At 36.5% G+C, this 14946-nt stretch overlaps 1 protein-coding gene across 5 annotated transcripts in view; it reads right to left on the bottom strand.

Annotated features, from left to right (window-relative positions):
• The window catches only part of RPS6KA6 (ribosomal protein S6 kinase A6), a 166706-nt gene that overhangs the window by 126299 nt on the left and 25461 nt on the right, over positions 1-14946 (bottom strand). For all 5 annotated transcript variants that reach the window (XM_067722337.1, XM_067722339.1, XM_067722340.1 and 2 more), the window contains one exon: positions 8440-8499. In XM_067722337.1, the coding sequence (XP_067578438.1) occupies positions 8440-8499 (60 nt within the window). The remainder of the gene's footprint in view (positions 1-8439; positions 8500-14946) is intronic.

Genomic DNA, 14946 nt, shown 5'->3' with positions numbered 1-14946 from the left:
GACTCACAGACTGGAGAACACTTATACCACAAAAGTCCACCCACTGGACTGAAGGATCTGAGCCCCATGTCAGGCTTCCCAACCTGGAGGTCCAGCAACAGGAGGAGGAATTCCTAGAGAATCAGACTTTGAAGGCTACTGGGATTTGATTGCAGGACTTCAACAGGACTCGGGGAAACAGAGATTCCACTCTTGGAAGGCACACAGAAAGTAGTGTGCGCATCGGGACCCAGGGGAAGGAGCAGTGACCCCAGGGGACACTGAAACACACCAAACTGCTAGTGTTGGAGGGTCTCCTGCAGAGGTGGGGGATGGCTGTGGCTCACCGTGGGGACAAGGACACTGGCAGCAGAAGCTCTGGGAAATATTCCTTGGTGTGAGTCCTCCCAGAGTCAGCCATTAGCCCCACCAAAGAGCCCAGGTAGGCTCCAGTGTTGGGTTGCCTCAGGCCAAACAACCAACAGGGAGGGAACCCAGACCCACTCATCAGCAGTCAAGTAGATTCAAGGTTTACTGAGCTCTGCCCAGGAGAGCAACAGTCAGCTCTACCCACCACCGGTCCCTCCCATCAGGAAACTTGCAAAAGCCTCTTAGATAGCCTCATCCACCAGAGGGCAGACAGCAGAAACAAGAAGAACTACAATCCTGCAGCCTGTGGAAGAAAAACCACATTCACATAAAGGTAGACAAGATGAAAAGGCAGAGGGCTAGGTACCAGATGAAGGAACAAGATAAAACTCCAGAAAAACAACTAAATGAAGTGGAGATAGGCAACCTTCCAGAAAATGAATTCAGAATAATGATAGTGAAGATGATCCAGGACCTCGGAAAAACAATGGAGGCAAAGATTGAGAAGATGCAAGAAATGTTTAACAAAGACCTAGAAGAATTAAAGAACAAACAAACAGAGATGAACAATACAATAACTGAAATGAAAACTACACAAGAAGGAAGCAATAGAACAATTACTGAGACAGAAGAACAGATAAGTGACCTGGAAGACAGAATGGTGGAATTCACTGCTGTGGAACAGAATAAAGAGAAAAGAATGAAAAGAAATGAAGACAGCCTAAGAGACCTCTGCGACAAAATTAACCACAACAACATTCGCATTATAGTGGTCCCAGAAGGAGAAGAGAGAGAGAAAGGACCCGAGAAAATATTTGAAGAGATTATAGTCAAAAACTTCCCTAACATGGGAAAGCAAATAGCCACCAAAGTCCAGGAAATGCAGAGAGTCCCATACAGGAGGAGCCCAAGGAGAAACACACTGAGACACATAGTAATTAAATTGGCAAATATTAAAGACAAAGAAAACTTATGGAAAGCAGCAAGGGAAAAACAACAAAACTCACACAAGGTAAGTCCCATAATGTTAGCAGCTGATTTCTCAGCACAAACTGTACAAGCCAGAGGAGAGTGACATGATATACTTAAAGTGATGAAAGGGAAGAACCTACAACCAACATTACTCTACCTGGCAAGGATCTCATTCAGATTCGATGGAGAAATCAAAAGCTTTACACACAAGCAAAAGCTAAGAGAATTCAGCACCACCAAACCAGCTCTACAACAAATGCTAAAGGAACTTCTCTAAGTGGGAAACACAAGAGAAGAAAAGGACCTACAAAAACAAACCCACAACAAACAAGAAAATTGTCATAGGAACATACATATCAATAATTACATTAAACATGAATGGATTAAATGCTCCAACCAAAAGACACAGGCTTGCTGAATGGATATAAAAACAAGACACATATATATGCTGTCTACAAGAGACCCACTTCAGACATAGGGACACATACAGACTAAAAGGGAGGGGATGGAAAAAGATATTCCATGCAAATGGAAATCAAAGGAAAGCTGAGTAGCAATACTCATATAAGATAAAATAGACATTAAAATAAAGAATGTTACAAGAGACAAGGAAGGACACTACATAATGATCAAGGGATCAATTCAAGAAGAGGATGTAACAATTATAAATATATATGCACCCAACACAGGAGCACCACAATACATAAGGCAACTGCAAACAGCTATAAAAGGGGATATCAACAGTAACATAATAATAGCGGGGGACTTTAACACCTCCCTTACACCAATGGACAGATCATCCAAAATGAAAATAAATATGGAAACAGAAGCTTTAAATGACACAATAGACGAGATAGATTTAATTGATATCTATAGGACATACCATCCAAAAACAGCAGGTTACATTTTCTTCTCAAGTGCGCACAGAACATTCTCCAGGATAGATCACATCTTGGGTCACAAATCAAGCCTCAGTAAAGTTAAGAAAATTGAAATCATATCAAGCATCTTTTCTGACCACAACGCCATGAGATTAGAAATCAATTACAGAGAAAAAAGACATAACAAACACAAACATATGGAGGTTAAACAATACGTTACTAAATAACCAAGAGATCACCGAAGAAATCAAAGAGGAAATCAAAAGATACCTAGAGACAAATGACGATGAAAACACGACGATCCCAAACCTATGGGATGCAGCAAAAGCAGTTCTAAGAGGGAAGTTTATCACTATACAAGCCTACCTCAAGAAACAAGAAAAATCTCAGTCTAACCTTACACCTAAGAGAACTAGAGAAAGAAGAACAAACAAAACCCAAAGTTAGCAGAAAGAAAGAAATCATAGAGATCAGAGCAGAGATAAATGAAATGGGAACAAAGAAAACAATAGCAAAGATCAATAAACCTAAAAGCTTGTTCTTTGAGAAGATAAACCAAATTGATAAACCATTAGCCAGACTCATCAAGAAAAAGAGGGAGAGGACTCAAATCAATAAAATTTGAAATGAGAAAGAAGTTACAACAGACACCGCAGAAATACAAAGCATCCTAAGAGACTACTATAAGCAACTCTATGCCAATAAAATGGACAACCTGGAAGAAATAGACAAATTCTTAGAAAGGTGTAGCCTTCCAAGACTGAACCAGGAAGAAATAGAAAGTAGGAACAGACCAATCACAAGTAATGAAACTGAAACTGTGATTAAAAATCTTCCAACAAACAAAAGTCCAGGACCAGATGGCTTCACAGGTGAATTCTATCAAACATTTAGACAAGAGCTAACACCCATCCTTCTCAAACTCTTCCAAAACATTGCAGAGTAAGGAACACTCCCATACTCATTCTATGAGGTCACCATCACACTGATACCAAAACCAGACAAAGATGCTACAAAAAAAGAAAATTACAGACCAATATCACTGATGAATATAGATGCAAAAATCCTCAACAAAATACTAGCAGACAGATTCCAACAACACATTAAAGGATCATACACCATGATCAAGTGGGATTCATCCCAGGGATGCAAGGATTCTTCAATATATGTAAATCAATCAGTGTGATAAACCATATTAACAAATTGAAGAACAAAAACCATATGATCATCTCAATAGATGCAGAAAAAGCTTTTGACAAAATTCAACACGCATTTATGATAAAAACTCTCCAGAAAGTGGCATAGAGGGAACCTAATTCAACATAATAAATGCAATATACAACAAACCCACAGCAAACATCATTCTCAATGGTAAAAAACTGAAATCATTTCCTCTTAGATTAGGAACAAGACAAGGATGTCCACTCTCACCACTATTATTCAACATAGTTTTGGAATTCCTAGCCATGGCAATGAGAGAAGAAAAAGAAATGAAAGGAACACAAATTGGAAAAGAAGAAGTAAAACTGTCACTGTTTGCACACGACATGATACTATGTATAGAGAATCCTAAAGATGCCACCAGAAAACTACTAGAGCTAATCAATTAATTTGGTAAAGTTGCAGGATACAAAATTAATGCACAGAAATTTCTTGCATTCCTATACATTAATGATGAAAAATCTGAAAGAGAAATTAAGGAAACACTCCTATTTACCATAGCAACAAAAATAATAAACTACCTTGGAATAAACCTACCTAGGGAGACAAAAGACCTGTATGCAGAAAACTATAAGACACTGATGAAAGAAATGAAAGATGATAGCAACAGATGGAGAGATATACCATGTTCTTGGATTGGAAGAATCAATATTTTGAAAATGACTATACTACCCAAAGCAATCTACAGATTCAATGCAATCCCTATCAAATTACCAATGGCATTTTTTATGGAACTAGGACAAAAAAATCTTAAAATTTGTATGGAGACACAGAAGACCCCGAATAGCCAAAACAGTCTTGAGGGAAAAAAACAGAGCTGGAGGAGTCAGACTCCCTGACTTCAGACTATACTACAAAGCTACAGTAATCAAGACAATATGGTACTGGCACAAAAACAGAAACATAGATCAATGGAAAAAGATAGAGAGCCCAGAGATAAACCCACGCACCTATGGTCAACTAATCTATGACAAAGGTGCCAAGGATATACAATGGAGAAAAGACAGTCTCTTCAATAAGTGGTGCTGGGAAAACTGGACAGCTACATGTAAAAGAATGAAATTAGAACAATCCCTAACACCATACACAAAAATAAACTCAAAATGGATTAGAGACCTAAATGTAAGAACAGACACTATAAAACTCTTAGAGGAAAACATAGGAAGAACTCTCTCTGACATAAATCACAGCAAGATCTTTTTTGACCCACCTCCTACAGTAATGAAAGTAAAAACAAAAATAAACAAATGGGACCTAATAGAACTTCAAAGCTTTTGCACAGAAAAGGAAACAATAAGATGAAAAGAGAACCCTCAGAATGGGAGAAAATATTTGCAAACAAATGAACGGACAAAAGATTAATATCCAAAATATATAAACAGCTCATGCAGCTCAATATTAAAAAAAACAAAAACCTAATCCAAAACTGGGCAGAAGACCTAAATAGATATTTTTCCAAAGAAGACATACAGATGGCCAAGAAGCACATGAAAAGCTGCTCAACATCACTAATTATTAGAGAAATGCAAATCAAAACTACAATAAGGTATCACCTCACACTGGTCAGAATGGCCATCATCAAAATCTACAAACAGTAAATGCTGGAGAGGGTGTGGAGAAAAGGGAACCCTCTTGCACTGTTGGTGGGAATGTAAATTGATACAGCCACTGTGGAGAACAGTATGGAGGTTCCTTAAAAAACTAAAAATAGAATTACCATATTACCCAGCAATCCCACTACTGGGCATATACCCAGATAGAACCATAATTCAAAATACACATGCACCCCAATGTTCATTGCAGCACTATTTACAATAGCCAGGTCATGGAAGCAACCTAAATGCACATCGACAGATGAATGGATAAAGAAGATGTGGTACATATATACAATGGAATATTACACAGCCATAAAAAGGAACGAAATCGGGTGATTTGTTGAGAATTGGATGGATCTAAAGACTGTTATACAGAGTGAAGTAAGTCAGAAAGAGAAAAACAAATATCGTATATTAACACATATATGTGGAACCTAGAAAAATGGTACAGATGAACCGGTTTGCAGGGCAGAAATTGAGACACAGATGTAGAGAACAAACATATGGACACCAAAGGGGGGGAAAGCGGCAGGGTTTGGGTGTGGGTGTGTGATGAATTGGGCGATTGGGATTGACACGTATACACTGATGTGTATAAAATTGATGAGTAATAAGGACCTGCTGTATAAAAGAATAAAGTAAAATTCGAAAATTAAAAAAAAAAAAACCCAACACTCACAATGACCCCAACTCTGGCCACATACTAAGCCCTGACACCTGGCACAGGATGAGGTTTAACCCCAGTGGCAGACAAGCCCTAAATCTTAGTAGCCCCTGGACATATGCTCAGGCCCCAAATTCTCCCATGAACCCAGTCTTTCATGTGGAAAATTAAACCTCTCTAGCCCTGCTACAGTTCCCAAACTTAGCCCTACTCTCCAAAACTTTCCCTACAAAAAACCCACTGGGTTTTCTAAAGATTCTTACTACTAGAACCTAGAGGCACAAGAAAACAGATGGACTAAACAGATGGGAAAGGCCCCCGAGTGGTAAGCTTGTTGATGCTGGAAGGTCCCTTAGAGAGCATCCCACCTCATCCCCTCATTTTACAGCCAGGCCCAGAGAAGTTAATAAGTAACTTGCTCAAGGTCACACAGTGAGTCCACAGCAGAACCAGAATGGGAACCCAGGCCTCCTCTCAATCCAGTGCTCTCTCTGTCCTGCCTCCCTCAGAGAGAGTAGGGAGCATCACTCATCTGGTAAAACAGCTCCCAGAATTTCCTTTGGGAACCCACTTTTCCCCTGTTCTCTACCCAGGATTTTGGTCAAATCCAATCCACGCAGCACCAAGTATTCCCATGGCCCTGTGATCAGTTATGGGCTAGACTCAGGAGCCAGGTGAGGCAAGGCAAAATAATTTTAAAATAAAATAAAATTTATATGGTTAGTGTTTCTTATCACCCAGATCATTTAACTGACACAAAATGAATATTTGAACTCTCACACAGCAGAAATACATAATGTTTTAAGGACCAATAACTCAGGCCACAAATTAAATCAAATCCTTGGAAGTGATTCTAGGTTCCTTATTCTGCAAAACTTTAGATTCCCCTTTCTAGCCATTGAAGTTGACTGCCTAATGTAAATCACATTAACATCAAGCACTATATTTTTACTGTCTTTCCATTAAAACTGTACTTCTTGGCTCATTTTTTAAGATTAATTTTTATTGGAATATAGTTGATTTACAATGCTGTGTTAGTTTCTGCTGTACAGCAAAGTGAATCAGTTATACATATACATACATCGACTACTTTTTAGATTCTTTTCCCATATAGGTCATTACAGAGTATCGAGTAGAGTTCCCTGTGCTATACAGTAGGTTCTTATTAGTTATCTATTTTATATATAGTAGTGTGTATATGTCAATCACAATCTCCCAATTTATCCCTCCCCCCTTCCCCTTTGGTAATCATAAGTTTGTTTTCTACATCTGTGACTCTGTTTTGTAAATAAGTTCTTTTGTACCATCATTTTTTTAATTAAATTTAGAAAGGTAAATATTTAGCAATAACCCTATGTATATGTCTATGTGTTTACATTGGCTACACATGTACACATACATACATACACACACACATTTTTTTCCCTCCTGTGTTGTGGGGCATGGTATTTCTCTGTTAATTTATTAATACTGAAATGCACACTTCCCCATTGCCTTTGTATTTCCTTACACTCTATTGTTTATAAACTAACAACATAAATATTACTATGCCTTAGCGCATATGATCTGCAGATAAAGCTCTAGATGATTTTGATAGAAGTTTACATTTAATTACATTCAAAATTAACATAAAAGTTATTATGTAAATTACAAAAGCTAAAATGACAACATTTTACCTCCCATCTTGTTAATCAGAACTGAGATTATTGTTATAACGTCATTATCTGCAGAGAAAGTTGATTTTTACATAGGACAATTCAAAGGAGAGTCTTGGACAAACCCAATTTTAATCTCTCTGCTGGTTCCTATCTGAGAAAAATTCACTTTAACCGGTTTCAGGGGGAAAATAAAGACATGAAGGATGATTTTATCCACAACTAAATAAGAAAAGAACAGTGCTTGCCTTATTTTCCACTTCTTTGCATCTACACAATACACAACTGGCCTAACATGAGGCACACTGGGTCATTAAGCCTTGATTCTGCTACTTGTTAGTTTTATGGCCTAGTATAAATTATAATAACCTCTACAGGTCTCAGTAGACTTATCTATACAATGAAGGTATTATAGAATACTATCTCTGAGGCTCCTTCCAGGTTTAAACAAAATCTACAATTCTATGAAAATATCTACAGAAATGATAATCAAAATAACAACATCGATGGGGATGTCTACTTTAGTCAGACCCTCCCTAAAATCTTAAGAACTCTCTTCTGTATAACTAGATCTTGTAAAATGAGAGACTAGGATTGCAGGCCTTGCATAGAATGACCTAATAGCTAAGCAGTCTTTTAAACTAGTTAGAAATTTCTGAAATAATTTACATGCAATCCTTTTTGAAAGCCAGGAAATAGATTTTAAATGACCTCAGTTTATCCTTTTAGTTAAATGTTTTCTCGTTAGATCTCCTTTCTACCCTAAAGTTGAAGACAGTCTTATTTAATTCAGTGGATTCTATATTTAAATAATCCAGTTACTCATATACTGGTAATAAAAATTTCATCCATTACATTTAAAATGCATAAATTTCATGGCATGCAAATTATGCCCCAATAAAGTTGTTAAAAAAAAACTTTATGGATAAGAATTTCTGGCAAGAAAATCTGGCCTATATTTTGAACTGTTGCCGTTTTATTAATAATTGAATTTGCTTATTAACTTACCTAAATACATTTCTTTGATAGATTTTCTCCTTTCATATTATTCTCTTTCCTTATAGTCTAAAAATGTAGCTTAATAAGTTAACATGGGTACTTACTTGGCAAGAATCTGCTTCTCCCTCTTCCATTGGCTCATCAACCATTTTAAGACCATTCACCTGAAAAATATTGTTCAAAAACTGAAGTTCAAGAGTAATAGAACAAGAGTAGTAACTAAGAAAAATATAACCCTAGGCACTGCCCTTCACAATTTAACAAGATCCACACTTACTGAAACACAAAAGGACAAAGGACACATAGAAGGTACTTAAAAAAGGAACATTATTAATATGATTTCCAGATTGTCTTTGAAAATCCTTGAATTTCAGAGCTGTGTATTTCATTTCATATTGTTTAGAGCTTTGCTATGGTGAATGAACATATACTGAACATATGACCTGTATACATTCACTAGGACTGTCCCAAACCAAATATATATGAGACAGGAAAAATACCACAGAGGAAATTTATTGTGAGGATATATTCAAAGCAAATTAGGATGGGAAGAGTTTCATATAATTGCACTGTTGTGAATTCCTTTCCTTTCGATCAGTTCAATTAAAATTTGAGTTACTCTACAGAAGAAATAATAAACTATAGGAGAAAAATATAAATGGCCATGGAAACAAAATTATTTCAAAATACAAAGCTTACTGTATAATACTACTCTTCAAGCAATACTTCAGGAATGAGTAAGCATAGAGAACTTAGATCAAGGGTCTGCAAGCTGTAGCCCATGGGCCAAATCTGGCCCACTGTTTTTATAAATAATATTTAACTGGAACACAGACACATCCATTTGTTTCCATGTTATCTATGGCTGCTTTCTCACTTCAACAGCAGAGTTGAACAGTTGACAGAGAACCTATGCCTGCAAAGCCTAAAATATTTACTGTTTGGCCCTTTACAGAAAAAGTCTGCCAACCACTGATTTAAAATGTTTGAAAATTAAGCAACAGCAAGATGGTCTAAAAAATAAATTTTACCACTGTCTATTTATGAGTCCACAGAAAATTTTTTAAATATTAAAAAAGAAAGAGAGAAGAAAAAAGTAAATTAAATAGAGCTTCTGACGACAGCCAAGATGGAATAAGACCATCTCTCCTCTGATTATTAACTAAAAACTTTGGACAAAACACAAAAAGCAACTACCTGAGGACTCTGAAAACTAAATAATAGCAAGCAGATTAGGAAGGGAAATCAAAATTTGAATAGTAACTAGTACTCTGGTGAGTTTCTTGGGTTTATTTTTCACCTTTATCTCTTGATTTTGAACCAAGGAGAGACTGAGTCATGGAACACCTGTATGAACAAAATTTCCAAGAGAAATCCCACTTCCTAAACAGAGGACCAGAAAAAGACACACTTTTAAGCTGGTGAGCATAATGAGAACCCTACGTTTTCTTTCTTTCCCACTTTTTTCCCCTTTTTTGACTGCCATTCCTGCTCCAAGGCAAGCCTCATTCATGAGAAAACCTCTCTCTCTGGTCAGAGGAACCAGAAAAAGAGGCTCGTATAAGAATAGTATGGGGAGTAATCCCTGTTGTTGTTTTTTTCACTCTCTCCTTCACTTCATCCCAACAGGCAGCCCCAACAGTGCAAAGCTATGTAACAGCATGAAAGGCTAAGACTATGCAAGAAATTCAAATTTCTGGTCAGAGGAAGAAGAATAAAAGGTCCATGTCAACTGGAGAATCCGTAGAGGAAATCATGGAGGAGATCAAATGGGAAAAGGATATTCCCTAATTCTGTGTATGAACAGACACAGTCCTGGCCTCAACAGCAAACTGCACATGTGTGGAATAGAACCAAAGAAGTCTAAAACAGGCTTTGAAAATGGAACTGCAATATCAATCACTGCTCAAGTCTCAGACTAAACCACTGACTTAGCACAGGCACTAAGTGGCAAATGCAGGGTGCTGACCCAAACACTCTGAAAACATATTTAACATTGGAACCAACATCCAAAAGGGAGAGATAAAACTTGGGAGTCTGAACCTAACCACACAGACTGTCTGCTGAAACAATCAAAATCAGCAGGTATCAATTCCAGGACAACTCCAATGTTGAAATAGCTAACAAGGACTTTAAGCAGTTATTATAACTATGCTCTTTTGGGTGAAAATAAATACACTTGAATGGGAAGATTAAAAGTTATAGACAGAGAAAAAGAAATTATAAAAAATCAAATGTAAATAACTTTAAAACTAAAAATTACAATGTATGAAATATTTTTAAAATGCTGGATGGGCTCAATAAAAGAATGGAGATGGCAGAGGAAATCATAAATGAAGACAGATCAATAGAAATTAACCAATATGAAGAAGAGAGTGAAAATTATTAAAAGCAAATGAACAGAGTCTTAGAGACACGTGGAACAATATCAGATCTAAAATCTATATCATTAACATCACAGAAAAAATTAAATAAATAATGGCAATTCAATTCACATAAAATGTTAAGAGGAAAGTCTGTAGAGACAGAAGGTAAATCAGTGGTTCCTTAGGGCTGGGGGATGGGGAGATGGGGGTGATAGCTAAAACTATAGTAAAAGCTTTCTATTTGATGTGACAAAGAAGTTCTAAAATTGACTGTGGTGATAGTTGTACATATTTGTGAACTGTATACTAAGTATACACAAGGTTGTCCATTTTAAAAGGGTGAATTATGTGATATGTGAATTATGCTTCAATAAAGCTATTTTTTTTAAAAAAAGGCTGAGAATTTCCCAAATTTGGTGAAAACTATAAATTTACAGTTTTAAGAAGCTCAGTGAAACCCAAAAGGTATAAAATTAAAGAAAGCCACCTCAAGACATACCTGAATTAAACTACTCTAAATCAAAAGAAAAAAGGAAGAAGTTTTGAAAGTAATGAGAGAAAAACACATTACATAGACATCAACTTAAATAACTGCAGACTTCTTATGAGAAATCATGGAGGTCAGAAACCAGTAAGAGAATATTTACCTGAGATAAATGGAAACTTATGTTAACATAAAAATCTCTATACATGAATGTGTATAGCAGCTTTGTTCATAACTTTTTTGGAAACATTCCAGATGTCCTTCAATGTGGAGAAAGAATAGAATACTACTCAATAAAAAGGAAAAGACTATTGATACTTGTAACAACATGGATAAATTTTAAATGCATTGTGATGACAAAGAATCCAAACCCAAAAGGCTAAATATTGTATGATTACATGTATATGAGACTGAAAAATGCTATAGGGAAAGAATTCATATCACTGGTTTCCAGGGGAAGGGGAGAGAGGAAGGCGGAATACTATCCAGCAATGAAAAGGAATTATCTATTGATATATTCAACAACATGGGTGAATCTCAAATACATTATATAGTAAATGGGAAAAAACAGCCTTAAAAGGCTACATACTGTATGATTCCATTTATAGGACATTCTTGAAAAGGTAAAACTATAAGGCATGGAGAATGGATTAGCAGTTGTCAGAGGTTAGGCCCAGGGGTAGGCACCAATGGGAATCACAGGGGGTGGCGGGGGGGAATGATGGGACTAATCTATACCTTGATTATGGTGGTGGTTACACAACTCTACGTATTTGTCCAAGCTCAGAACCTTACATGAAAAAGAGTGAATTTTACTGTAGGTAAATTTTAAAATTAACTTATTAAATAGTAATTTACCCTGCATTATTTACTTGGCTAGCATCTTTCTTCTAAAATCTCAACAAGAACCAAATAAATGATGGTTCATCACCAATTATGTCCTTATCTTACTTGACCTTGCTGTAGCATGTCACAGTTGACCAACCACTGTCTTCTATTTGCGTTTTTGTGATACCATACTTTAATTTTCTTTTACTCCAATTTCTTTGCTCTTTTCAGTATCCTTGAAACATTGTAGATCCTCAGGAAATGGACTTGGCTCACCTTCTCATCTCGCTCCTCATTCTTTCCCCAGATAGCTAATTTACTGACATGACTAACATTTACTCAGACACTACTCTTCTGAGCTCCTGATCCATATAACGAACTGCCTATTTGACATTTCCACTTGCTCATCTCACATGTCTCAAAAATAACCAATACAAAAACAAATTAGTGATCTCCCCCACACACACACATAAATCTGCTTTCCCCCAGGGTTCCCGATTTCAATAAACAGCACCACTATTTATCATCTTAACTCAAAAGCACATATAGACTATGGGGAATGAAAAAAAACACGGTAATGAAATCATCACTAGCATATAGGAAAAGGCACATTCAGCAAGAGAGTCCACAAACCAATATTAAGACAGAAATACTGAAATTTCAGAATACTGAAATTTTACTACAAAATGGCTCTCAGGACTATCTGTAGAAAAAGGTAATACTGCTTTCCTCTGTTACCTCAGTTACTGGTTACTGCCAATTCATACCATCTTATGATTAATTTAGCATTAAGCATAAGAATATTCATTCCTATAAAGGACCTCAGTATTCAGTGATATTTACTATAAATTAAGTCATTTTTACCTGCATGAAAACAAAAACATTTTCAGAATTCTCTGGGATGATAAACCTTTATTTCAAAAATAAAATTTATAATTTGAAAAAGCAGGCAGATAGGCTGTTTTCCCCAATTAAGTGCCAAATAGGGAAGAAAAAAATTCCTACATAAGATTCTGAAAAGCTTATCAACAATTATAAAGATAGTAATAATTTACTCAAATACTCAAACCCAAGTGAACACCCTCTCATATCAGAGCCTAGTGGAGAATTCTTTTAAATTATTTTCATCCTCTCAGAAAATAATTAAATAGACCACTTTAAAAGATTCTGGACAAATAGAAATACTAAACTGAGTCAAAGTACTCACCTGATCTCAGAAAATCATATAGGTCACCCCAAAACTATCATTTTCTTACTGCTAATGACAAAAGCAGCTCATCATGGAAAATTAAACTGAGAAAAAATATTTTCCCTTCAGATCCTTAGAATTGGAGGTGGTGTGGGAAATGAACACATAAGTGCACAGAGTTTTGTAAAAAGACTGCAATCTGGCCATGCTAACACTATTAAGCATACATCTGTTTCTCAGTGTCAAACTCAAGAAGCTCATGACTTGGTGTTGACAGATATACTGAAGAAAGAAGTAGAGAGATAAACAAGCAAGGAAGAACAAGGTACAAGGTAAGTGAGAAGTATGGGTGATGTAAATCATTAACAAAACATACCTAGGACACCAGTATTCACAACAAATTTGATAGTATTATAAACTTTCAAGTAGTCTCCAGGATCCCCAAATTCCACCCAGTAGACAAAAGTCCTATATTTATATAGTACCTAATGTTAAAAATGTTTAAGAAGTTCACATATAAAGAAAATGTTCTCTCTCAAATAAGCTTCATGTTTACAGGTTAGTTGCTAAAAGATTCAGAAACAAGAGTTCTTCAATTATTTTCACTTCATTTAAATAGCTACAGCAAATCAGATCTAAATTTGGAGGTGGGTCCACATCTGCCTAAAACAAAGGTCTTTGTCTGTATATAGGCATACTTCAGAAATATTGCAGGTTCAGTTCTAGACCACCACAATAAAGAGATTATTGCAATAAAGCAAGTCACACAAATGTTTTGGTTTCCCAATGCATATAAAAGTTATGTTTACACTATATTGTAGTCTATTAAGTGTGCAATAGCATTGTCTTAAAAAACAATGTACATACCTTAATTTAAAAATAGTTTATTGCTAAAAACTTCTAACCATCATCTGAGCCTTCAGTGAATTGTAGCAGTAACATCAAAGATCACTGATCACAGATCTTAGCTGCCGACATGCCATCCAGACTAAGGAAGACCCAAACACTTAAGGGCCATGTGAGCCATAGCCATGACTGCACTGGCAAACACGAGAAGTATCCAGGAGGCCAGGGTAATGCTGGTGGCATGCATCAACACAGGATCAACTTTTACAAATATCATCCAGGTTACTTTGGGAAAGTTGGTATGAGTTGTGAAAAGAACTATGTCAGGAATGAATGACATGTGACCTGAGGACCTCCATGTTTGCTGTTCATGCTGGACTTTTGCTGAACGCTCTAAGTTAAAACTGCTGAATAGTTCCTATGTTGCTAAAAGCAAAGAATAATGCTGAGAACTGGATTTTTTCTGGACTAAAGAAAACAAACCTTTCCCTAGTAATGAATGAGATACATTTCAAAACCCAATTGCATGTAAAGAACAATTTTACCCTCCAATCCAAATTCTTAGTAAACAACCTATGAAAGCCTATGCTAACTGCCCTCTTTTTCCTATTAAAAAACCTGTTATTTTCTTCCAGTGGGACACTATTCTGGGTTCCTCCAGAATCTGTGATCCCCGAATTGCAATTCTAAGACCCCAAATAAACTGTCTTTCTACCTCTTTACAGTTTATGGTCCTTTTGGTTGACATTTTTGGTGTCAGAATTGGGATCCTCCCATCTCCAAAGCCGCCGTGGATTCGAGCAAGATACTTGCATGAACCCCTTGTGCTCTGTCGCCTCCCCAGTGGCGTTGGGTCTGGGTAATAAGTCCTCTCAGTCCCAAACCCCCCTCCTAGGTT

This window comes from Pseudorca crassidens, chromosome X (assembly GCF_039906515.1).
Source record: "Pseudorca crassidens isolate mPseCra1 chromosome X, mPseCra1.hap1, whole genome shotgun sequence".
Taxonomy (NCBI): Eukaryota; Metazoa; Chordata; class Mammalia; order Artiodactyla; family Delphinidae; genus Pseudorca; species Pseudorca crassidens.
This window is presented reverse-complemented; position numbering and strand designations above follow the sequence as displayed.